The sequence below is a fragment of the Mirounga angustirostris genome, unplaced genomic scaffold (genome assembly GCF_029215605.1).
Source record: "Mirounga angustirostris isolate CCGP_5_RB_7025 unplaced genomic scaffold, mMirAng1.0.hap1 SCAF_16, whole genome shotgun sequence".
NCBI classification, from domain to species: Eukaryota; Metazoa; Chordata; class Mammalia; order Carnivora; family Phocidae; genus Mirounga; species Mirounga angustirostris.
Genome location: NW_026991724.1, coordinates 47,419,245 through 47,444,500, shown reverse-complemented (window position 1 = coordinate 47,444,500; position 25,256 = coordinate 47,419,245). Strand labels below are relative to the sequence as shown.

The window sequence follows — 25,256 nt, the reverse complement described above, 5'->3', positions numbered from 1 at the left end:
GCCTCCAGGTGCAGATGGCCAGCCCCCTCCCATCCTCTGGTCTGAAAGCCCCAGCCCAGCCTGGGCCATCTGTTGCCGGGAACCTCCTTCTACCCATTCCCTCCCACCCGCCCCCCCCTCCCGCCCCTCCCGCACGTGCTGACCACCTGCTCGAAAGGCTGTGGCAGCTGAGAAGGCCTGCCCCCCCTCCCAACCTCCCAGGCTCCCCGCTCCCTCCCCTCGGCTCCCGGCAACCTCGCAACCTCGCCTTCGCTAATGGGCCGTAATGCCCCTGCCAGCTGCTTTGCCAAACCCACCCACAGGACTGAGTGGGAGCGGGGATGCAGTAGTGGCCAGAACCGCGCCCTGGTCCCACCCCGGCGCCCCCGCCGCCGAAGCCGAACGGCTCACGCACTAGAACGCCGGGGTCTCTTCATTCCCCCTCCCCTTCCTTGCAAAAAGTGCCTCGTCACCGCTTCTGCCCGCCCCCGCTGGGCTGGGAGAACCGTGGGGTTAGCTGGAAGATTTGGGTATGTGGGGCGGCAAAGGGCTTCTTGATGCAGCTCTTTTACGGACATGGAACAGAAGGGGACCTGAGGTCAAGGGTCACGGAGGGGAAGAGAGCCCACGCCTAGACGGGCCTGGGGGAAGGTCTCAGCGAGGCTCACATGCTGGCTCAGCCAGGGACTGGCCAATGGGCGTGGCGGGGCGGTGGCCGCACCAGGGGAGGCGGGGTCATATCTGCGTGTGGGCGTGGCCTGCAGGCCAGGGGGTGGGGCTTGCGCCGGCCAGGCGCCGGGCCGGGGCGGGGTTTTCTTGCATATCCCGCAGGCGGCGGGCCAATGGGCGGGGCTGGGGCGGGGAGCCCAGGCAGGAGGGGCGCTCCCCCGCCCCCGGAACGGAATCCTCCCGGGGAGCGGAGCAGGCTCGCGCGCGTGCATCCCACACCATCCCCCGGCCCCCGGCCCCGGCCGGCGTCAGACCGAGCTGCCGCCGCCGCCGCCGCCGCCGCCACAGGAGCAGCAGCGCTCGGGGATCCGGGCCCAGCCGGGGCCGCGGGAGGCGGGGGCGCCCGGGCCCTGGATGTCCCGCAGCGCGGCGGCCAGCGTGAGAAGGGCGGGAGAGGGGGACTGGGGTGGGGGGCGGCGCCGCTGCTGATGTGGCGGAGGGTGGGAGGCGGCCGCGGCGCCCGGATGGAGAGAGGGTGCCAAGGCTGGGGAGGGTGGGCCTGGGTGGGGGTCCAGAACAGGCCCCCTCAAAGCCAAAGCTTGAGAGACTGGGGTTCGGGGCACGGGCCCTCTCTTGCCAAGGCCCTTGGACATAGACCTGCCCCTCAAAAAAAAAATCAAGGACAGGGGGACAGATTCTAGGTACAACTCCCTGGGCAAGGTTTTGGGGATGGGGTCCAGGACACAACCCCACATCAGGCCAAGGCCTCCAGGAGGCCGTTCCAGAGCAGACGCAATCCCTACCCCTCCCTTGCCTGAGGTGGTCTCTGAGCACAACAACCCTCTAGGCAAGGTGCTGAGGATGGGGGTCCCTGGGCACAGCTTCCCCACCAAGCCAAGGCCTGGGGGGGATTCCAGGCACAGTCTGTACCCAGGCCTCAGAGACGTCCTGAGCACAGCATCCCCCCCAATCCTTGGGCGGCGTCCCAGGAATAGCCCCTTCTCAAAACAAGGTCCCTGTGCCTGGGACTCCACTCCCCGCCCCCCAGCCTGAATAAAATAGGGAAATTTCAGGCAACCCCCAAGGGCTTGGTCAAGGGTCCCTGGGGCTGCCCAGCTGCCTGGGAGCGGCCCCACCCGCAGACAATGTGCCGCCTCCCTCTCCTGGGTATGGCCCCCCAGGCTCCAAGATTCAGGCTGGGGGTGGGGGGCGGCTCCCCAGGGACCCAGTGCAGCCCTGTCTGTCTGCAGCGTCTGCGGGTGACGGCGGCTTTGTGTGTGGTACCTGGGGGGAAGGGGGGAAGCAAGCGATAGGGAGATGGCTAAGAGTGTGACCCGGTGTTTGTGTGACCGTGGCTGTGTGTGTGTGCGTGTGTGTGTGCGCTGGAGCTGGTGACTCTGAGGAATCCTGTGCGTGTGTCTGTGTTTTGTGGTTGTGTCCAGTAATGTGTACGATGGTGTCTGTGTGTGACCCCAGCATTTGTGTGACTCTGTGTGTGTGACAGCTACTCCTTGTGCAGAACCCTGTACTTTTTAGTCTGCGTTTGGGTGTGCGTGTGCATGGTTGCGACCGTGTGGTTGTGTCTGTGATGACGTCTTTTGTGACCCTGGGTGTGTGCTTTGGTAACTCTAACTGGGTTGTGACAGTGTGCGTGTTGGGTCTGGGGTTGGGCGAGTGTGTGGGCGACAAGCTGTGGGTGGAGTTGGGACTGTGTACATGGAGTTGTGTCTATGACTGTGGCCATGTGCCACTCTCCCGGTGATTTGTGAGTGTTTGTGGGTTGCGTCTATAACTGATTGTATACGTGGGTCACACGTATGTCTATGTGACACACAACTGTCCCTGCAACTCTGGGTATGTGCCTGCCATTATATATGAAGACACATGGTGCCCGGTTGTGTGATGGCCTTGTGACGTGTAGGACAACGGTTGTGTGTTCATGGTCACATCTATGTCTCCATCTAGCTCTGTGTGTTGATACTAAGTGACTGTGGGCATTTATAGTTGTGTCTGCGTGGGATTTAGGTGAAAGACTGGAGTAGGGGTCTGAACCTCTGACTGAGGGTTATTTCATCGTGTGTGACTCAAGCTCTAGTTGTGTCTGTGTGTGGTGGCACCAGGTACTGTGTTTGTGTGTGGGGGGGGGGTGTCTAGGTGATTGTGGCTTCTGGATTTGTGTGTGACCTGCGTGTCTGCGACCCTGGGTGATTCTATGTACGTAAGTGTATGTCGTGGCCCGAGAGAGTAGGCGTGTCTATAGCTGTGTGGCTCTCTGGTGTGTGTGTGTGTCCCTGTGTGCGTGCTGGACCACATGGGTTTCCATCTAGGTGATTTGGTAACCGGGTGACTCTCCTGACTGCGTACACGGCTCTACCAGAAACTGTGTCTTCTGTGTAGACGCAGCTATGAGCCCTATGTCCGGGTCACCGCATTTCGGAGCTCTGTCTCTTCGTCACTGTGTGCTTATGACGTGTGACGTAGAAATTGTGTGCTGATGTCTCTGTGTGTGAGATACTGTGTGTCTGTCCACATGGCGCTGCGACTGTATGTGGCCACAGGCTTCTCCCTGTGACCTGTGTGTTTGCGTGAAGAGAGGCTGTGTGTTTGTGATGCGGCGACATGTGCAGCCGGGGATGGGACACTGGGGGACTGTGTCATGGCCAGGGTGTATGGCTGGGTAACGTGGACACTGATGCTGTGTGGCTTGGCACATGTGGCCATTTCTGAAACGCGTATGGCTGGAACTCTGAGCCAGCAACCGTCTGGCCATACCTGAGCGTGGCCATCCCGAGGGACAGTCGTTTCTGGGTGGTTCTATGCATGTCTTCAGTGTGCGTGCCTGGTCCTCTTTCCCGCACAGGCCAGGGCCATCCGTGTCTCTGTGTGTGGTTGGCTGGGGAGGACTCCCCATGTTAGGTGTGGCTGGTGCTGTGACCACACGTGTGTCCCTGTGACCGGGTGTGTGTGACCGTGAAGCACCTGTGGCTGTGGCGGGGTGGGACCGAATGCGTGTCGGTGTGTCTGCGTGCACCCATGACCACATGTCATCAGGCAGCGGTGGAGCCGCGTGTGACAGGTGTGTGTGGCTGGGACCGTGTCCGTGCGTGACTCCGTGCTCATGGGCGACCTCTGACCGGTGTGACTCTAGGTGCTGCAACACGAGTGCGTCGGGCGGGGGCCTGAGGAGATGTCACTGGGAGGGAGTCCTGCTCCGGTGCGTGTGCCCGGGCCCGGCTCTCCGTACGTGGCTGAGAAAACAAGAAGCGACCAAACATCCAGTAGCTGATGTGACCAGATGTTCGTGGCAGCGCGCAGGCAGGCTGGGGCTTGCTGTTCACATGGACAAACGTCTGTGTCTGTGAACACGGATGTGTGACCAGCTGGTGATTGTGGCAGACGCCGTTTACGTGTGTCTGTGTGATGCGGCGTGTGCGGCTGGGTGGTTTCTGTGCATAGTCACACGTGCGGACCTGTGCCCAGGGGCCGGGGACCACTGTAGACCTGAGTTGCATGCATGCACGCATGTGACAGTATGTTTATGTGTAGCCCGGACATGTGTCTAGGGGTCAAGGCCACTCCCTCCTCACACCATCCCCTTGGGTACTGAGGGCCTCCTGAGGCCACGACATCCCCAACACATGCCCCCCGAAACACACCTACTCATTCCTGGGCCCTTGCTACCAGGTGGCTGGTCTCCCTAGTAACAGTTGCTATGACAACCGGGGCTCTCATCAGGGAACCTGAGATTGGGGGGGGTTGGCTGTTGTCCAAAGAGGGGGTGAGGTAGGGGACTGAGCCCCAACCCAAGCCAGTTTCTCACCTTCTCCTCCCTTCCTTGGGCAGGGCGGACCCAGGAGGCCTGAGCTGCATCTGCCCCCAGCCCCCTGTGGGGCCCCGGGGCCCCCCGAAACCTCCAGGACGGAGCCAGGTGAGTGACCAGCTGGGGCCAGGGCAAGGGCTGAGTGAGTGCGTGGGTCTGCCTCGCACGACCGGGGGAACTGTCCCTGTGCTCACACGGGCTTAATCACACTCATGAGTGGACACCTTCGAATGTCTTCCCTGCACACTCAGTGACCGTCAATCACACCCTCACAAATAACACTCATGAACACACTCTCAGACAACAACCTCCTGCTCTCACACATCTACCCAGATACTCGGTGGCAGAGACACACCCTCAGAACAACACGCATGAACCCACGCTCTCTACAACAGCTACACACTCTTGACACACACACTCTCCCAAACAAAAGCCACAGACACACGGCCTCACCACCAACAGCGGGACTCTTGGCCAGAGACACGGACTCTCGGATAACTCAGTCACACACTGTCCTAGGCGACAGCTATCAAAGACAATAGCCACACCCGCACACAGACACACAGCTGCAAAAACAACGGTCATGGACACACCGTTTCGAAGACGACAGCTTCGTGCTCAGACCCATGCTCACAGGCAATGTTCCCTGACACACAGTCCATGACCACTCTCATACTTAGATACCCTTCAGCAACAACCTTCCGGCACCTTCACTTACGGACAACAACCACACTCTTGGACACTGACCCCCTCACAGACAGCACTCCCAGACACACTTTCACAGACAACCATTCTCAGACCTGTGTCCTTCTGTACATACAGTCTTCAGAAATACACTCATAGATTATCGCTGTATGCTCAGATCTAGACACTATTCAGGAATATACTAGTTGCACACTTGCTTGCACACACACACACACACACAGAGGCCCCATCTGCTGGTGGTGCTCTATCCTGGTTGGCCCCTCATGCTCCTCCTGGGACTGTCAGGATGGCTTATCAGTCAGTGAAGACTGTCCCCACCTCCACTGTGGCCACTTCCACTCCCCCACCTTCATCTGATGCTCACAGGTGCACACCACCCTGGGGGCTCCTGCCTTCGACTAGACACAGTTGACTGAGGGGCGGATCTCAGAGGGACAGAGACAAGCCCCCAGCCCCCACACCCTCTGGCTTGCGTTCTGGACCTCAATCCTTGGACTTTCTGAGTCTCCCCACATCGAACCCATGCAACTCCCAACTCTCATGCTCTCTGACCCTCTCATCCCCTGACCTCCTACCCCTAAAACCCCTGGCCTCATGACTCGTGGCCGCTACGCCTTCTAACCCCTGTGCCCTCCAATGTCTTGACTCCCCATTAGTTTGGATCCTCATACCTCCTGTTTCACATCCCTAATCTCCAGACTGCTAAAAGCTGTGATTCATGACCCCCCCATCCCAGACCTCCGTGCACTCTGGCCTGAAGTTTTTCTTCTGAAGCCCCACTGCTGACTCTGGCATTCCCCTGCCTTACCCTGTCCCCTGACTGTTGCTGATGCATGTTCCCTGAATGCCATGTCCTTTGACCCAGTGATTCCCCCCAACCCTGTAACCCAAATCCCATGTTATCTGACCCCATGTTTCCTGAGCACTGTATCCATCCCCCTGGAGCCCATGCCTCCAGCCCCCGCCCTTAACCCCCATGCCCCTGTCCTGTGTTACCAGAAGGGGCGGGCACCATGAATAAGTTACGACAGAGCCTGCGGCGGCGGAAACCAGCCTACGTGCCCGAGGCGTCGCGCCCCCACCAGTGGCAAGCAGACGAGGACGCGGTACGCAAGGGCACGTGCAGCTTCCCGGTCAGGGTGAGTGGGCGGGGCGGGGATGTGGGCGGGGCGCGGGCAGAAGCTGTGAGCTCGCGGGTCCCTGGTGCTGGGCGGGCTGGCTGAGGCCCCGTTCTGTACAGAAGACAGGTCACATTCCCAAAGAGCTGTGGAGCCTGCTGGAGCAGGACCCCAAGGTCTGGGCCCCTCAAAGGCGGGATCAAAACCCAACACATATTCTCTTGTACCAGGAAGGTATTACCTGGGGAGTGGGGGGTACCTTCTTCCTGGAGTCACCCTAGTCTGTGGGAGCTCACCATTTCCACAAGGCACTGGACGACTCTTCACAACACACACTGCGCTTCTGTGAGGGAGACAGCTGGATTCAGGTTCAAATCCCAACTCAGCTCCCATCAGCTCTGGTCACAACCACTGTGTTTCCCTTCCCCCAGAAGCAGACATGGAGTGTGAGGGGTCCATCTGGAGGTGTGGGAGATGCTGGTGGGGCTGAGGAAGGGTAGGCAGCCCATAAAGGGTGTGTCACTAACCTGCAGCTGTGGGCACCCCAATAGCCCTAGGGAAGAATGCTGGGAAATAGAGCCATCCCAGCCACAGGGTGAGGGAGCTGGGGTACGCTCACCCCATCGGTCATCGGTGGGCCAGTCCTGAGGCCCAGAGATGCAGACACTGGCGTCCAGAAGGAAGAGGGTAACATGTTAAGGCCCAGGAATAGAGGCAAGATGGGAATCTGAGAACGCCTGCTTCAGCATTCTCATCTGTATATCTGGTATGGGAGCAGAGTACCCGCCTCACAGGGCTGAGGTGCAGAGTGGATTCATATGTATGATGGGCGAGGGACCTTGCGTTACGCATCACAGCTGCTCAGGGGACACTGGGAAGGTATTGATTACTGTGCTGATTTCCATGCTCCCGTCTCCTCCCTGCCAAGTACCTGGGCCATGTGGAGGTAGAAGAGTCCCGGGGGATGCATGTGTGTGAAGATGCCGTGAAGAAGCTGAAGGCGGTGAGTGCGGGGTGGAGCCGGGAGGGGGCCAGCTCAGACCCCAGGAGGCAGCCCTGACCAGGCCCTTTATCCTCCTCCCCTGCCCCAGATGGGCCGGAAGTCCGTGAAGTCTGTCCTTTGGGTGTCAGCCGACGGGCTCCGAGTGGTGGATGACAAGACCAAGGTAGGAGGCCTGAGGGGGTGGTAGGGGGCACCGGTGGGCCCCTCACCTCCCCCCCGCTTGAATCGGGGCTTAGGACGCCTTCCCACCCACCTCCAGGATGTCCCTCCCTCCGGGGCCTTCTAGACCATGTGCTCCCACAACATCTTGGCACACCTCGTAGTCATAACTCAGGACTGAGTCCTGCAGTTATTATGAGCTGGCACAGATAGTGGGTGCGATCACAGGCTGTGGAGCAGCCGTCTTAGCTCGGATCCCAGCTCACCCACGTATCTGCTGGGTGACCCAGAGTATGAGATTTAACCCCTCCGGGCCTCAGTTGCCTCATCTGTGAAATGAGGATAAACATGGAGCCTGCCCTAAATGAGAGGGTAGGTTCACGCAGTGTAAAACGGTGCTTGGTGCAGTATTTGTGCTCAGATCAGTGGATGTTAGCTGTTCTGGGTTTATTGTCAGTGCACGCGGCCAGGATCTGAGCACCTGTTTGCTCACCGTTGATTTCCCGGCCCAGAGACTGCCCAAGGAGGCAGAAGCACATGACAAGAGTTAGGTTAGCAACTAAACAGGATTGATGCCTTTGCACAGGCAGCTCGCACAGGCGAGCGCAGAGAGACCGTTCCCTGCCTTTTTGCCTAGTTAATACCTCTTCCAGGAAGCTCGGCCCGTCTCCTTAGCAAGCTGAGTTGGGCACCTCCCCATGGCTCCCACTGGTCCCTGTGCCTCCCCCGTCCCGGCCCTGACCCCTTGCCCGTGTCTCTCTCTGGTGATGGGCCTGAGTCCCACACTAACGGGGGAGCCCCATTCAAGCAGGGCCCACCTCTGTTTCAATGAGTGCAGCGTCCCCAACCCCGTTCAGGACAGGACAGAGAGCAGACACTAAGGGAGTGCTGAATGAATACGTGAAAGATAGTTCAAGTTCCTCTCCTGGTTTCCCTGGCCACCATCCAGGACCTGCTGGTAGACCAGACCATCGAAAAGGTCTCCTTTTGTGCCCCTGACCGCAACCTGGACAAGGCTTTCTCCTACATCTGTCGGGATGGGACCACCCGCCGCTGGATCTGCCACTGTTTCCTGGCGCTCAAGGACTCTGTGAGTATCACCGAAGCCAGGAGGAAGCTGGCTGACTCTTCTGTCCTGCGGCGTCGAGCCAGCCACTCACCCCTCCTCTCCGTGCCCCGTGTCCTCACAGCTCCTAACTTAGAGTTCAGGGAGGCTGGAGGGAGTTAATACAAAGTATTTGGAATGACGGCTGGCACATCCGAAGTGCCCAGGAAAACATTAATTATCATCTTCCTCATTATCCATAGTTCTGCATGTTTCTTATTTTTGTTTTTTATGAGGGTTGTATGCATATAGTAACATGCACAGGTGGTCTGGGCAGGGCTCCATAAACTCGTGCTTACATAAAAACCCCAGCCAGGCCAAGTTTTGGAGAGCTTCCTGCCCCCAGCTGGTCCCTCGGGCCCTTCTCAATGATACCCCCAGGGTACGCACTCTTCTTTTAGCCTCGATTCACTGTGCCTGCATCAAGGTCCCTGCCGAGAATCTGATGGAAGCCACAAATGGACTGTCTTCTCAGAAACATTCTCTTAGTTAGGATTCTGAGGCTGTGACAGAAAACCCCCAGCTGCCAGTCATTTCAGTGAGATAGATATTTGTCCCTGGTTCGTGTGAAAGACATCCAGAGGCAGGCAGTGCAGGATTGGTGTGGCTCCTCTCTGCCCATCAAGAACTGCAGCTCCTTTATCTTGTCGTGGCACTGGAGTGTGGCCTCCACTCCATGATCCAAAATGGGTGCACATGCTCCAGCCTTCGCATCTTCATTCCAGCTACATAAAGGAGGGAGGATCCTTCCACTGCACTGCTGCAGAGATAAATCCAGCTTCCCAGTGTCCCAGGTTAAAATTCTGAAAAGAAGGCATGGGATTGACCTGGCTTGGGTCAGGCCTCCCCTTGGTCCAGGGAGCATGGAGCACACAGACTGACATCCAATATGGAGGAGGACCTCCCCAAAGGGAATTTGGGGTGCTGTTATCAAAAGCAAGGGGAATGGATACTTTGCAAGTAAAACAACACGTACCCCTCTCAGATTTTCACGGGATTCCTTCGTATTTCAGAAATCCCCGCCCCAAGAGCTCCGAACTCCCAAAACTGGTCAGTACTCCCAACTTCCTCACTCATACACACACTCTCAGACCTCAAACCAGATGTGGAAAACCAATGTGAGAGTGTCGGGATGGATTAGTCAGTACTGGTGAGTGCCTGCCAGGGGCTAGCATGGAGATCTCAGAAACCAGAGCCTCGAGCAACTGCGTGTTTCCTGAGCATAGCAGGCTAAGTTGTATCAGCTATCTGTTGCTGCATAACAAATTGCTCCAATGTTTAGTGGCTTAAAATGACAGTCATTTATTATCTCTCAGGGGTTTTGTAGGTCAGGGATTTGGATGCAGCTCAGCTGGGTGGGCCTGGGTCCAGGGTCTCTTATTGCTGCTACAATCCGATGGTGTTTGGAGCTGTAACCCCAGGAGTCTGGCTGGATATCCCCACTCTTCACGTATCTCAGGACCTCTCCACAAGGACTCTCTGGCAGGGGGGTTCAGGAGAGCTGGACTTCTTACACGGTGGCACACGGCTCCAAAGTGAGTAGAGAGATGAGAGAGCTCGCACCTGCTTGGTCTTGGTCTTGGAAAGCACACAGCCTTGCTTCTGTGGGATTCTCTTTGTCCAGATGTTCGCAGAGGTCTTCCCAGGCTAACTGGGGAGAACACAGACTCCACCTCTGGTAGGGGAGTGACAAAATTCTGGAAGAGCGGGCGGTTGCCAGAAATTTGTTGTGGCTATTTTTGGAAAACATGTGGCCACATGGTTAGTGTGGATTCAGTGTCACACCACCTAGCTGTGGGACATGAAGCCCGAGTCACTTTCCTCTCAGGAACTCAGTCTCTTCCTCCATGAAATGGGGGTGTTAGCAGTGGCTGCTCACAGGTGTGTTGGGGAAGCATTCGTTAGGATCACACCCAGAAAGTTCTACACAGAATCCCATAACATGTGTTCAGTCACGAGGAACAGTTGCTGTCATTTGAAAAGTACTTGGGATGGGGGGCGCCCGGGTAGTTCAGTCAGTTAACCATCTGCCCTCAGCTCAGGTCATGATCTCAGAGTCCTGGGATCGAGTCCTGCATCCAGCTTCTCGTTCAGTGGGAAGTCTACTTCTCCCTCTTCCTTTGCCCCTCCCCCTCTTTGTGCTCTCTCTCTCTCTCTCTCTCTCTCTGTGTCTCTCAAATAAAATAAAATCTTGAAAAGTACTTAGGGGTAAGAATCAAAGCAAGAAAAGAGCAAGGCCATCTCCTCTGGGTAAAGAGCGTGACCTTCTCTGTATTCCCTTCCACGTCTGAACCTTGGGTTTGAAGCATTAAGCAGCAGAACTCCCAGCATTCCCCAAGTGTAACTTTATTTTTTGAGGTGCAATTCACATGAAATTCATCAGATTGAAGCGTACACTTCAGTGGCATTTAGTACGCTCTCAACCTTGTTTGTTCATCACCTCTCTCTAGTTGCCAATATTCTCATCGCTCCTAAAAGGGACCTCAGACCCATTAAGCCGTCACTCCCTGTGCCCCACACCCTCCTCCCCAAGCCTGGCAATGGCTAGTCGTCTTTCTGTCTCTCTGGAGTTACCTCTTCTAGATAGTTCATACAAATTGAGTCATACGGTATGTGGTCTTTCGCGACTGGCTTCTTTCTCTTAGCATCATGTTTTTGAAGTTCATCCTCATTGTAGCATGTCAGTACTTTTTTATGGCTGAATAATATTCCATTGTATGGATATATTACATGTTGTTTAACTTTTCATCCACTGATGGACATTCGGGTGGTTTCTACCTTTTGGATATTGTGAATAGTGCTGCTATGGATATTGGTGCGCAAGTATTTGTTTGGATACCTGTTTTTAATACTTTGGGGTCTATACCTAGAAGCTGGATTGCTAGATCATATGCTAGATCTATGTTTAAATTTTTGAGGAACTGCCAAACTGTTTTCCACAGAGGCTACACCGTTTTATATTCCCACAAGCAAAGGACAAGGGTTCCAATTTCTCCACATCCTGGCCAGCACTTAATACTTTTCCTTTTTTTTTTTTTTTTTTTAATTATAGCCACCCTAGGGTCACCTGGGTGGCTCAGTTGTTAAGCGTCTGCCTTCGGCTCAGGTCATGATCCCAGGGTCCTGGGATCGAGCCCCACATTGGGCCCCCTGCTCAGCCAGGAGCCTGCTTCTCCCTCTCCCTCTGCCTGCTGCTCCCCCTGCTTGTACTTTCTCTGTCAAAAAAAAAAAAATTATAGCCACCCTAGTAGGTGTGAAGTGGTATCTCATTGTGGTTTTGATTTGCATTTCCCTACTGTCTAATGATGTTGAGACTCTTTTTATGTGTTTATTCGCCATTTGTATATCTTCGGAGAAATGTCTATTCAAATCCTTTACCCATTTTTTTTTTTAATTGGGTTGTTTGTCTTTTTATTGTTGGGTTGTAAGAACTTTTTATATATTCTGGATACTAGATACTTATCAGTTTTATGATTTGCAAAAAATTTCCCCCATTCTGTGGTTTGTCTTTTCACTTTCTTGATAGTGTCCTTTGATGTACAAATGTTTTTAATTTTGATGAAGTTCAATTTATCTTTTTTTCTTTTGTCATTTGTGTATTCGGTGTCATATCTAAGAATCCATTGCTAAATCTAAGGTCATGAAGATTTACTCCATGTTTTATTCTAAGAGCTTTATAGTTTTAGCTCTTACATTTAGGGCTTTGGTCCATTTTGAGTTAATTTTTGTAAATGGTGTGAAGTAGGGGTCCAACTTTATTTTTTCCATATGGATATCCAGTTGTCCTAGCACCATTTGCTAATAAGACTGTTCTTTCTCTGGGGTGCCTGGGTGGCTCAGTCGTTAAGCGTCTGCCTTCGGCTCAGGTCATGATCCCAGGGTCCTGGGATCGAGCCCCGCATCGGGCTCCCTGCTCCACAGGAAGCCTGCTTCTCCCTCTCCCACTCCCCCTGCTTGTGTTCCCTCTCTCACTGTGTCTCTCTCTGTCAAATAAATAAATAAAATCTTTAAAAAAAAAAAAAAAAAAAAGACTGTTCTTTCTCCATTGAAGTTTTGGTACCCTTACCGAAAATCAATTGACCATAGATGTGTAGATCAATATCTGGCTCTCAATTCTATTTCATTGATCTATATGTTATCCTTATGGCAGTATCACATTATTTTGATTACGGTAGCTTTGGAGTGCTATTTAAATCAGGAAGTGTGAGTTCTTTTATTTTGTTCTTTTTCAAAATGACTCTGGCTGTTCTGGGTCCTTTGCAATTCCATGTGAATTTTAGGGTCAGCTTTTATATTTCTACAAGAATCTATTGGGATTTTGGTGGGGATTGCATTGAATCTATAGACCATTTTGGAAATATTGCTATTGTTAACAATATTAAATCTCCCAATCCATGAGCATGGGATGTATTTCCATTTATTTAGGTCTTCTTTAATTTCTTTCAGCAGTGTTTGTTAGTTTTCAGCATACATGTCTTTGACTTCCTTGGTTAAATTTATTCCTAACCATTATTTTATTTTATTTTGTTTATTTATTTATTTATTTGAGAGAGAGAGAGAGCATGCACATGGGGGGGAGGGGCAGAGGGAGAGAGAGGGAGAAAAATCTTAAGCAGGCTCCACACCCAGCACAAAGCCTGACCCAGGGCTCCATCTCATGACCCTGAGATCATAATCTGAGCCGAATTCAAGAGTGGGATGCTTAACCAACTGAGCCACGCAGGCGCCCCCATTTTATTATTTTAGATGCTATTGTAAGCGGGATTGTTGTAACTTCATTTTTGGATTGTTCGCTGTTAGTGTAGATAGGTATAACTGATTTTTGTGTGTTGATCTTGTATCCTGCAACTTTGCCAAATTCATTTATTACCACTAATAGTTCCTTCGTGGATTCTCTACGATTTTCTATATATAAGACTATGTCATTTGTAAATAGAGATAATGTTATTTCTCCCTTTCCAATTTGGATGCCTTTATTTCTTTTTCTTGTCTAATTACTCTAGCTAGAACTTCTGGTACAACGTTGAATAGAAGTGATGAAAATGGGCATCCTTGTCTTGTTCCTGTTCTTAGGGACAAGCTATCACTCTTTCACCATTGAGTATGATGTTAGCTGTGACTTTTTATCAGGTTGAGGAAGTTCCCTTCTATTCCAAGTTATTTGAACTTTTTTATTTTATCATGAAAGGGGGCTGGATTTTGTCAAATACTTTCTCGGCATTCATGGAGATGATCGTGTGGCTTTTTTCCATCTTTCAGTTAATGTGGTGTATTATGCTCATTGATTTTCATATGTTGAACCAACCTTGCATTCCTGGGATAAATTTCACTTGATCATGGTGCATAACCCTTTTCCTGTGCTGGTGAGTTTAGCTTGCTAGTATTTTGTTGAGGACTTTTGTCCCCAAGTTTATCTTTAAAAGGTGGCTGAGCATCGTGGTTAGGAAACAGAAGTCAGATCAATCTCATTCTCATCCTAATTCTGCCACTCGCTTATTGTAATGGGTGTGTTGACTAAGGTTCAGTTTCTTTGTCTATACAATGGGTTCATAAGCATATCCACCTCCTGGGATGATTGTGAGGATTCCAACAAAGGATGGACAGATTTACTGGGACACCTTTGTGGTGTTTCCCTGTGCCTGGCTCTTGGGCTGGCTCCCTGTGTTGTATGCCTTGCATATATTAGTTCATGGATAAATCTTGCAACAACCCTGTTAAGTGAGTGCCGTTAGGGCCCCCATTTTACAGACAAGGAGGCTTGGGCACCAAGAGGTGACGTGGATCTCTTGAGAACACACAGATGGAAAGCAGGAAGCCAGCATCATTGTGGCCTTGGAGCCTCTCAAGTAGGCACTCAGTGGGGCCTGTTGTTTTCACCCCCAACGTTTTATGACAAAATGTTTTCAAGCACGCAGGGAAGCCGAAAGACTTGTATGGTAACCAGTCCCCTGTACACCCACCACCCAGATCCTGCCATTAGGTCTGTCTGCGCTTACTCTATCGCTCATCTGTCCGTCCCATTTTTACGCATTTCAAAGTTGCAGACATCAGAATACTTCCCCCAGACATTTCGAGCATGCATACCGTGAAGTAGAATTCATTCATTTCCCACTCATTTTCTTTTAAAGTCAAATACATGCTGTGCACAGACCCAAGTATGTTAACAACTACATACACTTGTGCAACCCAAGCCCCCATCAAGACCTAGAACATTCCCCCACTCCAACCAAGCCTCCTGCCCCTTCGCAGTGAGTTCCCACCCCCACCCCTACCCCCTAAGGAACAGCCACGCTTCGGACTTTTTTCACCATAGATTAGTTTTGCTGGTTTTAGAACTTCATATAAAGGGAGCCATAGAGCACTGCACTCTTGTTTCTGGCTGTTTTCACTGGGAGCTGTCATCTGTGTCCCTCCGGGTGCAGATGCACACGGAGGCCCGAGGTGGGGGCGGGGGACTTGTCCAGGATCACCCGACACACCGAGCGGGTGGCACCCAGGGCTTTGGCGTCCGGCCTGCACAACGCCGCCTCTCCACGCCCGGCCTGACCTATCTTCCCACAGGGCGAGAGGCTGAGCCACGCCGTGGGCTGTGCCTTTGCGGCCTGCCTAGAGCGGAAACAGCGGCGGGAGAAGGAATGCGGGGTCACGGCCGCCTTCGACGCCAGCCGCACCAGCTTCGCCCGCGAGGGCTCCTTCCGCCTGTCCGGCGGCGGGCGGCCCACTGAGCGAGAGGCCCCCGAGAAAAAGAAAGGTGGGTGCTGCCCAGAGGGCATCCAGTCTGGGGGGAGAGCGGCAGAAGCCCGGGGAGTCTGCACTTTACAAAGCACAGCACCAACCACAGGGTTTGGTTACAGTTTACAGAGCTCACTTCTATTGGGCAATAGTGCGCAGGCCACAGATTCCAGCAAAACTCACCAGCGCTCCATTATCTGCTAAGTCAGGGAGGCTCGGAGGCATTTCAAATTGTGTATCAAGGCCAGTTAATGGCTTGTGAAGTCAGCTTGGTGGATTGTGGCTGGCTGGCACTGAAAAAAACCGAAATAGAAAAGAAGAGAAAATATCAGATTAGCTGAATGTGTTAAGGTAAATGTAGTTCAATGATACTTTTATTTCAGTGTATGTCTTTGCGTGTGTCTGTGTGTGTGAGACAGCTTACTGTGTAAAAGGTTTTTCTTACTTTGGGTTGCCATCAAGAAAAATATCTGGTAATCTCTAACATTCTAGGTTAGTGGCAAATATTTTGTAAATTCTAAAACAGTGTGGTTTTTATTTTTTATTTTTTTGAGAGAGAGAGTGTGAGCAGGGGTAGACAGAGAAAGAGACAGAATCCCAAGCAAGGGGGTGACTGGGTAGTTCAGTCGGTTAAGTGTCTGCCTTCGGCTCAGGTCATGATCCCAGGGTGCTGGGATCGAGTCCCGCATCAAGCTCCCTGCTCAGCGGGAAGTCTGCTTCTCCCTTTCCCTCTGCCCCTCCCCCACTCGTTCTTGCCTGTGCTCTCTTTCAAATAAAAAAAAAATTTTTTAACACTGTCTGAGCCATAGCAGAACCCAGAGAATATATTCTTTTAATTGAAAAATTCTAGGTGCTTCATAAAAAAACTTTTTTAAAAAGATTTTATTTATTTATTTGAGAGAGAGAAAGTAGAAGCGGGGTGGGAGGGAGAAGCACAGGGAGAGGGAGAAGCAGACACCCTGCTGAGCAGGGAGCCTGATTGGGGACTTGATCTTGGGACCCTGGGATCAGACCTGAGCTGAAGGCAGATGCTTAACCAACTGAGCCACCCAGGTGCCCCTCTCTCAAAATCTTAAAAAAGAAAAGAAAAAAAGAACCCCAAGCGGGCTCCACTGGGCTCGATCTCACAACCCTGAGATCATGACCTGAGCCAAAATCAAGAGTCCGTCACTTCACCAACTGAACCACTCAGGCACCCCTAAAACAGTGTGTTTTTTAAAATATAAGTATACTATGTTCTGAGTCACAGTATTTTTTTTTTTTAATGTGGATTCTAGTTTTTAAATTTTTGGAAAACACTGCTTAAAATTTACAAAGAACTTACAGTGGTGAACTGACCCAGATTAAAGGAGACTAAAGAGATTTGACAAGTAGTAATAAATGCACGGTGTGATCCTGAATTGGATCTTAGATGATCTCCATCTATAAAGAGCATCTCTAAGGGACATGATCGGGAAAGTTGGGGACACTGGAACACGGACCACAGATTAGCTCATCGTCTTGTACCCACGTTGGATTTAATTGTACTGTGGTTCTGGAGGAGGCCGTCCTTGTTCTTAGGAGGTATATGCTGGAGGTTTTAGAGTGAAGGCCGTTGCCTACAATTTGCACTTGAACGGTACAGGAAAAAAAATTGTGGAAGGGAAGAGAGATCAAATGAGTTAACTGTGGGGAGCATAAGTTAGGAGAACATGTGGGCTCAGTGTTCCATGATTACATCTTGTTTGTAAGTTTAAAATATTTCTAACAAAACAAAATAAAAAATTAAAATAAAATATTTCTAACTAAAAAGTTAGGAAAACAAGTTTTTATCACTAGAATATTAGAGCATCCAGAGTATATTTCTTTGTATAAATTACATTTACATACCTCTTAACAAATTTACAAGTTTTTCACAGATTACAAAGTATTTTACTGTTTACATCATCTATTCGAATTTGTAAAGTATTTTACCATCTGCCAAGCAGATGACAAAATGAAGTTAACAGTGGGCCTGATCGAGTATATGATGTTTTAGTGCTTACAAAAGAACAAACTGGGTCCACAGTTCTTCACAGTGTACAGATGTTTATAGAGGCTGTTGGCATTTACAAGGAACGTGCATTCACTTTAGAGTTTGCAAAGGGTTTTGCTGTTTCCAAAGGATGTGATCATCTCTAGGTACTTTGCAATGTAGAAGGCATTCACAGCTTACACAGCAAAATGAGAGTTTACAGAGTGTGGTATGATTTGCTGAACACAACACTCAGCATTTCGCTGTAGATGCGCTGATTTACAGCCTCAAGGCACCGTGCTTGCCCTTCGACAAGGAGCTCCTTCCAATTTAGGAGTGACGGAGCAGTGCGCACTTTCCACAAAGAATGGAGGGGCTGCAATAATCTGGAAAATTCCCCAGAGGAAGAAGTGTGCCAAGCTGGGTCTAGAATGCTAAGTAGCAGCTGGAGGAAGGGGCAAAGTACCTGAGTTGGGAAGAATGGTGGGAAGTGGAGAGAAAGAATTGCAGACAGAATGACAGGAAGATAGCATGATGTGGAGAGAGCAGGCCAGAGGGAGAGGCAGGATTAGGGTATTCGTTTAGGACACAGACTGGAGTCAGCCTGCCCCTTCCTAGCATTGTGGCTTCAGCAGAGTCACTTACCATTGCTGGGCCTCGGTGTCCACATCTGTAAAATGGAGATAATGCTCATATCAGCCTCACTGGGTAGTTGCGAGAATCGAATGACTCCATACTTGCCAGGCACTTGGAACAATGCCTGATACATGCGTCACGCACCAAACACGTGTTCGTTAAATTAATCAGAAAGGGAGACAGAAGGTCTCAGAAGGGAAAACAGCGGAAGCAGCAAAGAAAGCCAGACTGGGGACAGAAAGCGAGAGATACCCAGAAGGTGAGGTTGGAGGAGGAATCCCCGAGGGCCTCCTGGGGCAGGCGGTACTGGCGTGGTGGGGATGAGAGACATTTCAGGGCTCTGACCAGCCTGTCGTGAGGACAGGCAGGACACAGTGGGTGAGGAAGGCAGCACTGGAAGATGATCAAGGGGACTTGGTGGGAGAGGAGCGAATGCCTAGGTGGGGTATCTAACCACCTGTCTCCCCCATGTCTCCAGCAGAGGCAGCAGCTGCCCCAACTGCGGCGCCCGGCCCTGCCCAGCCTGGGCACGTGTCCCCGACACCGGCCACCACATCCCCCGGTGAGAAGGGTGAGGCGGGCACCCCAGTGGCTGCAGGCACCAGTGCGGCCGCCATCCCCCGACGCCACGCCCCCCTGGAACAGCTGGTTCGCCAGGGCTCCTTCCGTGGGTTCCCGGCACTCAGCCAGAAGAACTCACCTTTCAAACGGCAGCTGAGCCTACGGCTGAATGAGCTGCCATCCACACTGCAACGCCGCACTGACTTCCAGGTGAAGGGCACAGGTGAGCCCGGGGGGCTCAGCGGGAAGGAACATCAGGAGCAATCCCATACCGCCGTCCGTAGTGAACACCAGAGCGGGAAGAGGTGGTATACACCTTGATCGATTAGCACTGTCTGCCAGGGGAAAGGAAAGAGAGGTGGAACACATCGCGGTCGATTGGCGATTAGCAGCATCTGCCGCCAGCAAGGGAGAGAGCGGTAGTAGAAATCATGATTGATTAGCAATGTCTACTGTTGGCAAGGAACAGCAGAAGGATGGCACAAGCCTCGATCGATTCGTAATGTCTGCTGTGGTTAGGGACAGGAGAGAGGTGGCTTTCATCACGATTGATTAGCAGAGTCTGCCAGGGGCTCGGGAGAGGGGAGAAGCTGCCTAGATGCCATTGTTTGCTCAGGAGGAGGCTGAGACTCCAAGCATTTGGCCGTTGGAGCCATAAGATCTTGCTAGATGAAGGATACAGGCTCAGACAAAGGGAGGATTGCGACGGGTTAACAATGTCTGCCTGAGGCAGGGAGAATAGAATGACGGCATATGGCACGATCTCCTGACAGGGTCTGCCATGAGCAAGAAAAAGGAGCGAGGTGGCACACCGTATGATTAATTAGTGAAGGTTGCCATGGATAAGGGAGAAGAGAGAGCAGCAGAAGTTATGTTAGCTCAAGGAGGGGCTCCCAGAATTTGGCCAGTGGAGACAGGAGGTGAAGAGCACACATGAGCATGGGGGTCAGGGGTCAAGGCGCACAGTGACGGGTTTGCAATGTCACTGGCAGGCAAAGGATCAGGCAGAGGCAGCACCCATCATCGTTGGCCAGCCATGTCTTCCAGGGACAGTGCTGAAGAAAGAGGGGACACATCATCATCGATTAGCCATGTCTGCTCTGGGTGCTGCTGGGAGAGGCAATGGAGCTGTTCTGTTTTTCTTAAAGGGGAGATGGAATTGCAAGGACCAGTGCTCTCTCTTAGCCATGAGGTCTGGCCAGGTGAGGGGGAAGGCGAGCAGAGTTCAGTGGGGAAAAAAGCATCGTGTCTGATTACTCATGTCTGCCACGGGCCAGAAAAAGGAGAGAGAGGTGGCATAGGTCATGATCTAAAAGCCACGTCTGCGTGGGAAAGGGGGAAGAGAGGTGGCCCAGGGCCGTGTTCTGCCCGAGGGAGACAGGCAAGAGGGCTGCCTTTCCTCCCAGCTGTCCGTGAAGTCACGGGGTCTGGCCCGCTTTCCTGCTTCCATATGCCAGATCGGAGACGCCCACCTCTTATGGCCTCGGGGACTGGCGTGGGAGGTGTTGATCTGTGTCCGGAAGGCTGGGCCGCTCCCAAAGGTGACTGCTAAGCAGATGCCAGTGCTGGTCGAGAGTGACGCACAAGCGCTCCCTGTCCTGCAGCGTCCCTCGGCAGTCACACACCCTCGCGCTTGCTGTCCTCATGCAGCCTGACACGAGCACGCTCCCTGGCCGCCCCTGATTTGGAAGCTTCATGCGCCTGGAACCAGTGGCACACTTGCTTGGGTGTGACCTGCCCCCCAGAACTTTCAGATCCATAGGAGTCACAGGCGCCACACTCAGAAGTCACACACCCTCGGAAGTCACAGAAGCCGATGTTTCCATTGCCACACACTTGGGCACGTATCCAGATAGCCCACGAGGAGGTACACACACTCACAAACCACACACCCGGATTCACGCAAACTCAAAAGTCACATCTCAGATTCACACGCGCTTGCAAAAACATTTGTGTGTCACACGGGGGTGGCTGGATTGGCTCACGCTAGGGAAGCACAAGCAAGATGCCACGTGCCTGGATTTTGGTCACCCTGAGATGTCACACCCTCAGAAAGCTGCACACGCATTTGGACTAATCCGGTCATCCTAGAATTGACCTGGAAACCGCTGCCCTTCCCACCTGGGCACCCCCACATCACACCTGTGAAGCCCTACAGCCGATTTCTTTCTGATGCTCATCAGGGCATCACACAGGTTCCGTTGGAGACAACCGCTTGCTGAGACACCACACCCCACTGGTATTTCTCCGTCGTTTGTTTGGTGTGGTTTGTTTTTGTTTTTTTTAATATTCTGCATTTATGACACTATTTTATTTTTTGAATATTTTATTTATTTGAGAGAGAGAGAGAGCACAAGTGGGGGGAGAAGCAGAGGGAGAGGGAGAGGCAGACTCCCCACTGAGCAGGGAGCCCGTCGCGGGGCTCGATCCCAGGACCCTGGGATCATGACCTGAGCCGAAGGCAGACACTTAACCGACTGAGCCACCCAGGCGCCCCTCTGTTGTTTATTCAGATGACACCTTTGTTCATCCCAAGCCCTTGTGAGGCCACCATACCCGCTCAGGTTTTCCTGGCTGGCTGGAACAGGTGCATCTCTGCCCTCATGATGTATGCTCTTGGCCAGGCCAGGTGTGGTGGACAGGGCCCCGCTTCTCCACCCAAAGCCGGACAAGTGATCCCCAGCCGGTGCACAACAATGGGACCAACATCCATCCTGACAAGTCAGCCCTCTTGCCGTCTATGTGGTTGGACATATTTTTAACTAATATATATTGGTAAACATTTAAAATATTTCTTCTGGGGGCGCCTGGGTGGCTCAGATGGTTAAGCGTCTGCCTTCGGCTCAGGTCATGATCCTGAAGTCCCGGGATCAAGTCCCGCACAGGGCTCCCTGCTCGGCGGGGAGTCTGCTTCTCTCTCTGACCCTCCCCCCCTCATGCTCTCTCTATCTCATTCTCTCTCTCAAATAAATAAATAAAAAATCTTTAAAAAAAATAAAATAAAATATTTCTTCTGGTTTGTAGCCATACCCAGATCTCGAGGTCCTCCTTGGTGTGGGGGTCCCTGTGACTCTTGGCCAGCACATGTCCCATACCACTTGGCTGTTGTGTCCCTCAGGTGTAACATCTGCACAGAGTTAGCCTATGTATGGCCATGGCCGATTGGTTACCGCAGAGTGGACCCGTGACCCCCACACCCCACGATCCCAGGTCGTCAGAGGGGGCCGCCTGAGGGCACGGGGCTCTTCGCTGACCTCCACCCTTCCCTGACTTCCCAGTGCCCGAGATGGAGCCTCCCGGGGGCAGCGACAGTGAAAGCATCAATGCTCTGTGCACACAGATCAGCTCATCCTTCGCCAGCACCGGAGCCCCGGCACCTGGGCCACCGCCGGCCTCAGCAGGTAAGCCCAGCCCAGCTCCTGCAGCAGCCGCCCGGCAGTGCCCCGCCTGCAGCCCCGGTCCGGGCTACCTCCCGGACGCCGGGAACCTGGGAATCCCACGAGCTTAGAACCATGGATCATCTAAGGGCTATGGGACCATCCTAGCACCATGGAGTCCGTTTCGAGCCTTGGATCACCTTAGAATGCCAGGGTCATCTCAGAGCCATGGGTTCATCCTAGAACCAGGAGGTAACATTAGAATCACGGGGTCAACTTAGAACTACGGGGTCAATTTTATTTTATTTTATTTTTTTAAGATTTTATTCATTTATTTGACAGAGCGAGACACAGCAAGAGAGGGAACACAAGCAGGGGGAGTGGGAGAGGGAGAAGCAGGCTACCCGCTGAGCAGGGAGCCCGATGCGGGGCTCGATCCCAGGACCCTGGGATCATGACCTGAGCCGAGGGCAGACACCCAATGACTGAGCCACCCAGGCGCCCCCCACGGGATCAGTTTTAAACCTTCCTGTCTCAGAACCATAAAATTTAGAAACCTACAGCCTTAGAATCACAGGATATTAGAACCTCCAGATTGGGAACCACGAAACCTTGGAATCACCCTAGAGCCATGAGCTTATCCTAGAACCACGGAAGCACCTGGAACTACAGTATAAATTGAGAACTCTAGAATCTTCGAAAGCACAACCTTAAAACCACCAAACCTCGCTCACTATGTTGGAACGGTACAGTACACTCTGAGAAAGATCCATGCAATCTTAGAATCCTAGCCTCCCAAAACGATACATTGTCAAAATAATCAGAACTTAAGGGTGCTATTAAAAATATTTAGTAACGGGATGCCTGGGTGGCTCAGTTGGTTAATCTGCTGCCTTCGGCTCAGGTCATGATCCCAGGGTCCTGGGATCGAGTCCCACATCGGGCTCCTTGCTCAGTGGGGAGCCTGCTTCTCCCTCTGCCTGCAGCTCCCCCTGCTCGTGCTCTCTAACAAATAAATAAAAATCTAAAAAAAAAAAAAAAAAATTTAGTAACAAGTTTGGCACTGACCAATCAGAAGGGAAGCTGGGCTGGTGATTGTCAGTCTCGCCCATACTCTTCCATCTTAGGACCTGAGAATCCCAGAACTATGTTTTCTGAGCACTTCGGAACCATTCTGTGGTGCAGGGTGGTTAAGCCATTTGCCCTGAAGTCGACACAGCTAGTGAGGAGTGGAGCTGGATGCAAGGCACACAGCTGCAGGGTCCAACCCCCAGCCTAGGGATCTCTCAACTGTCCCCTCTCCTCTCTCTAGGAACTTCTGCCTGGGGTGAGTCCTCCGTGCCCCCTGCAGCGGCCTTCCAGCCCGGGCATAAGCGGACCCCTTCGGAGGCCGAGAGGTGGCTAGAGGAGGTGTCCCAGGTGGCCAAGGCGCAGCAGCAGCAAGCGGCCTCCGTGCCCCCCATGGCCCCCGCCCTGCAGCCCTTCCCCGCCCCCGTGGGGCCCTTCGATGCCGCGCCCGCCCAGGTGGCCGTGTTCCTGCCGCCCGCACACATGCAGCCCCCTTTTGTGCCCGCTTACCCGGGCTTGGGCTACCCGCCCATGCCCCGGGTGCCCGTGGTGGGCATCACACCCTCACAGATGGTGGCCAACGCCTTCTGCTCAGCCGCCCAGCTCCAGCCCCAGCCCGCCACCCTGCTCGGGAAAGCCGGAGCCTTCCCGCCCCCGGCCATGCCCACTGCCCCCGGGGGCCAGGCCCGCCCACGCCCCAATGGGGCACCCTGGCCCCCGGAGCCGGCCCCTGCCCCGGCCCCTGAGTTGGACCCCTTTGAGGCCCAGTGGGCAGCATTAGAAGGCAAACCAGCTGTAGAGAAGCCTTCCAACCCCTTCTCGGGCGACCTGCAGAAGACCTTCGAGATTGAACTGTAGCCCGCGCCGCCCTGCCCGCCCCAGCATCTCTGGGTGCCCCACACATGGGCATGGAGGCCCAACCTCTCCCTAGTCCCGGTCCCTGGGGCTGCGCCCCCCCAACACCCCCTCTAGCCCCTTCTCTTGATCACCCCCCACAACCACTACAGAACCGACGTTGTACGCCCAGATTGCGACAGGATGGAATTCAGGGATGGACCCGGCCTGCCTACGGGACCCATTTCACTGCCAGACTTAAGCTGGCAATGCCCTTCCCCCCACCCCCCACCCCAGACACAATGGGATGGCCACAGTCCCACTGAGTGCCCTCGGTTCAAGCGACACATCCCAGTTTCTGTTGTTGACCTTCCACCTTCCAGTGTTGGGTGGGATGGAAAAGGGATGCCCACTTTGGGACTCCTCTGGGCCCCACACGAGGGCCCACCCCAAGTCTGGTCATCCCCTCCCATACACAGCACAAGCAAAGGGCTTCCCTCTGCCCACCTGCTGCGTTCACTGCCAATGCTGTGCTCACCCCTATCACCCCTCTCCCCCACTCGGGGGGGGGGCCACATCTTCCTTGGGCCAAGGTCTCATAGGGGCGGGGGCCAAGTTGGGGGCCCAGGAGGCGGGGTAGGAGGAAGGGGAAGGAGATGCTCAGTTACCTCACGTCAGTGCCCGCTGGGGAGGGGTCCGGGACGAATGGGGGGGTGCCTGGCGGGTACTTTTCTATCTTTTATTTCCAGATTTTTTTGTATCTAAACTTACAGATTTGTATTATACAAGGACAGCCAATAAAGGAAGAATATAATGATGGCCCTCGGGACAGCGGGGTGTGTGTCGGGGTGGGGGGGAATGGTGTGGTGGCAGAACCTTACCTCCTGAGCCATCTCTTAAAACAAGAGGGAGTAAAAAGGGTCTCCCTGCACCATAACCTCTGAGTCATAACATGATAGCAGGGAATGCTGACCCAGCATTTGAGAGGTGGGTATTAAAGGGGACCCAAAATTAATCACCCCAATTTCTAATTCTTACAGATTTTGAACCAAGGAATTCAAAAAATTATAACATGCTTCTAATCAGTTCAGTATTGAAACGCTATTTTTATGTATTTTTTTTAGTTCAGTATGGAAATTTTCAATAACCAGGTTTGGAACAGATCTTTGATTGAGCTGGAAAATTCTTGTTTGGTCAAGTGCATTTTCTGTAACTTAGGCCAAAGTGTCATCTGACATGGCAGCATGTTGCTTTTTAAGTCTCTTGTTTCTTGGGTCCCTTGATATCATCTACAAGTTATATATTTTAAAATAGGTAACATACAAATTATATAGCTTTCTTTATAGCTCTTGAAAATGAGGTGTCTGATTTTGTGAAACCCAGTGTTACACCCCCAGCTGATGGATTGGGAAGTTCAGTCACTTGCCCAAGGCCACACACCTGATCCGCGGGGGAAGCTGTGATGAACCCAGCTCCTGGCCAACCTCAAGGCCAATC

General features: G+C 52.8%; 1 protein-coding gene across 3 annotated transcripts; it reads left to right on the top strand.

Annotated features, from left to right (window-relative positions):
* The first annotated feature begins 760 nt into the window (after nucleotides 1–760).
* Nucleotides 761–25,073, top strand: NUMBL (NUMB like endocytic adaptor protein). Of its 3 annotated transcripts, none has more exons than XM_045891564.3 (10): nucleotides 761–1,086; nucleotides 4,492–4,576; nucleotides 6,173–6,312; nucleotides 7,220–7,294; nucleotides 7,383–7,457; nucleotides 8,403–8,543; nucleotides 15,120–15,309; nucleotides 18,401–18,703; nucleotides 21,759–21,881; nucleotides 23,170–25,073. In XM_045891564.3, exons 1-10 carry the CDS (start codon nucleotides 1,063–1,065, stop codon nucleotides 23,781–23,783), a joined length of 1,770 nt encoding a protein of 589 aa, XP_045747520.1. In that variant the 5' UTR covers nucleotides 761–1,062; the 3' UTR covers nucleotides 23,784–25,073. The 3 variants fall into 3 exon arrangements, with proteins under 3 accessions (XP_045747520.1, XP_045747521.1, XP_045747518.1); XM_045891565.3 differs by having other exon boundaries at nucleotides 6,176–6,312; nucleotides 18,398–18,703; nucleotides 23,170–25,072; XM_045891562.3 differs by having other exon boundaries at nucleotides 763–1,086; nucleotides 18,398–18,703; nucleotides 23,170–25,070.
* The last annotated feature ends 183 nt before the right edge of the window (nucleotides 25,074–25,256 follow it).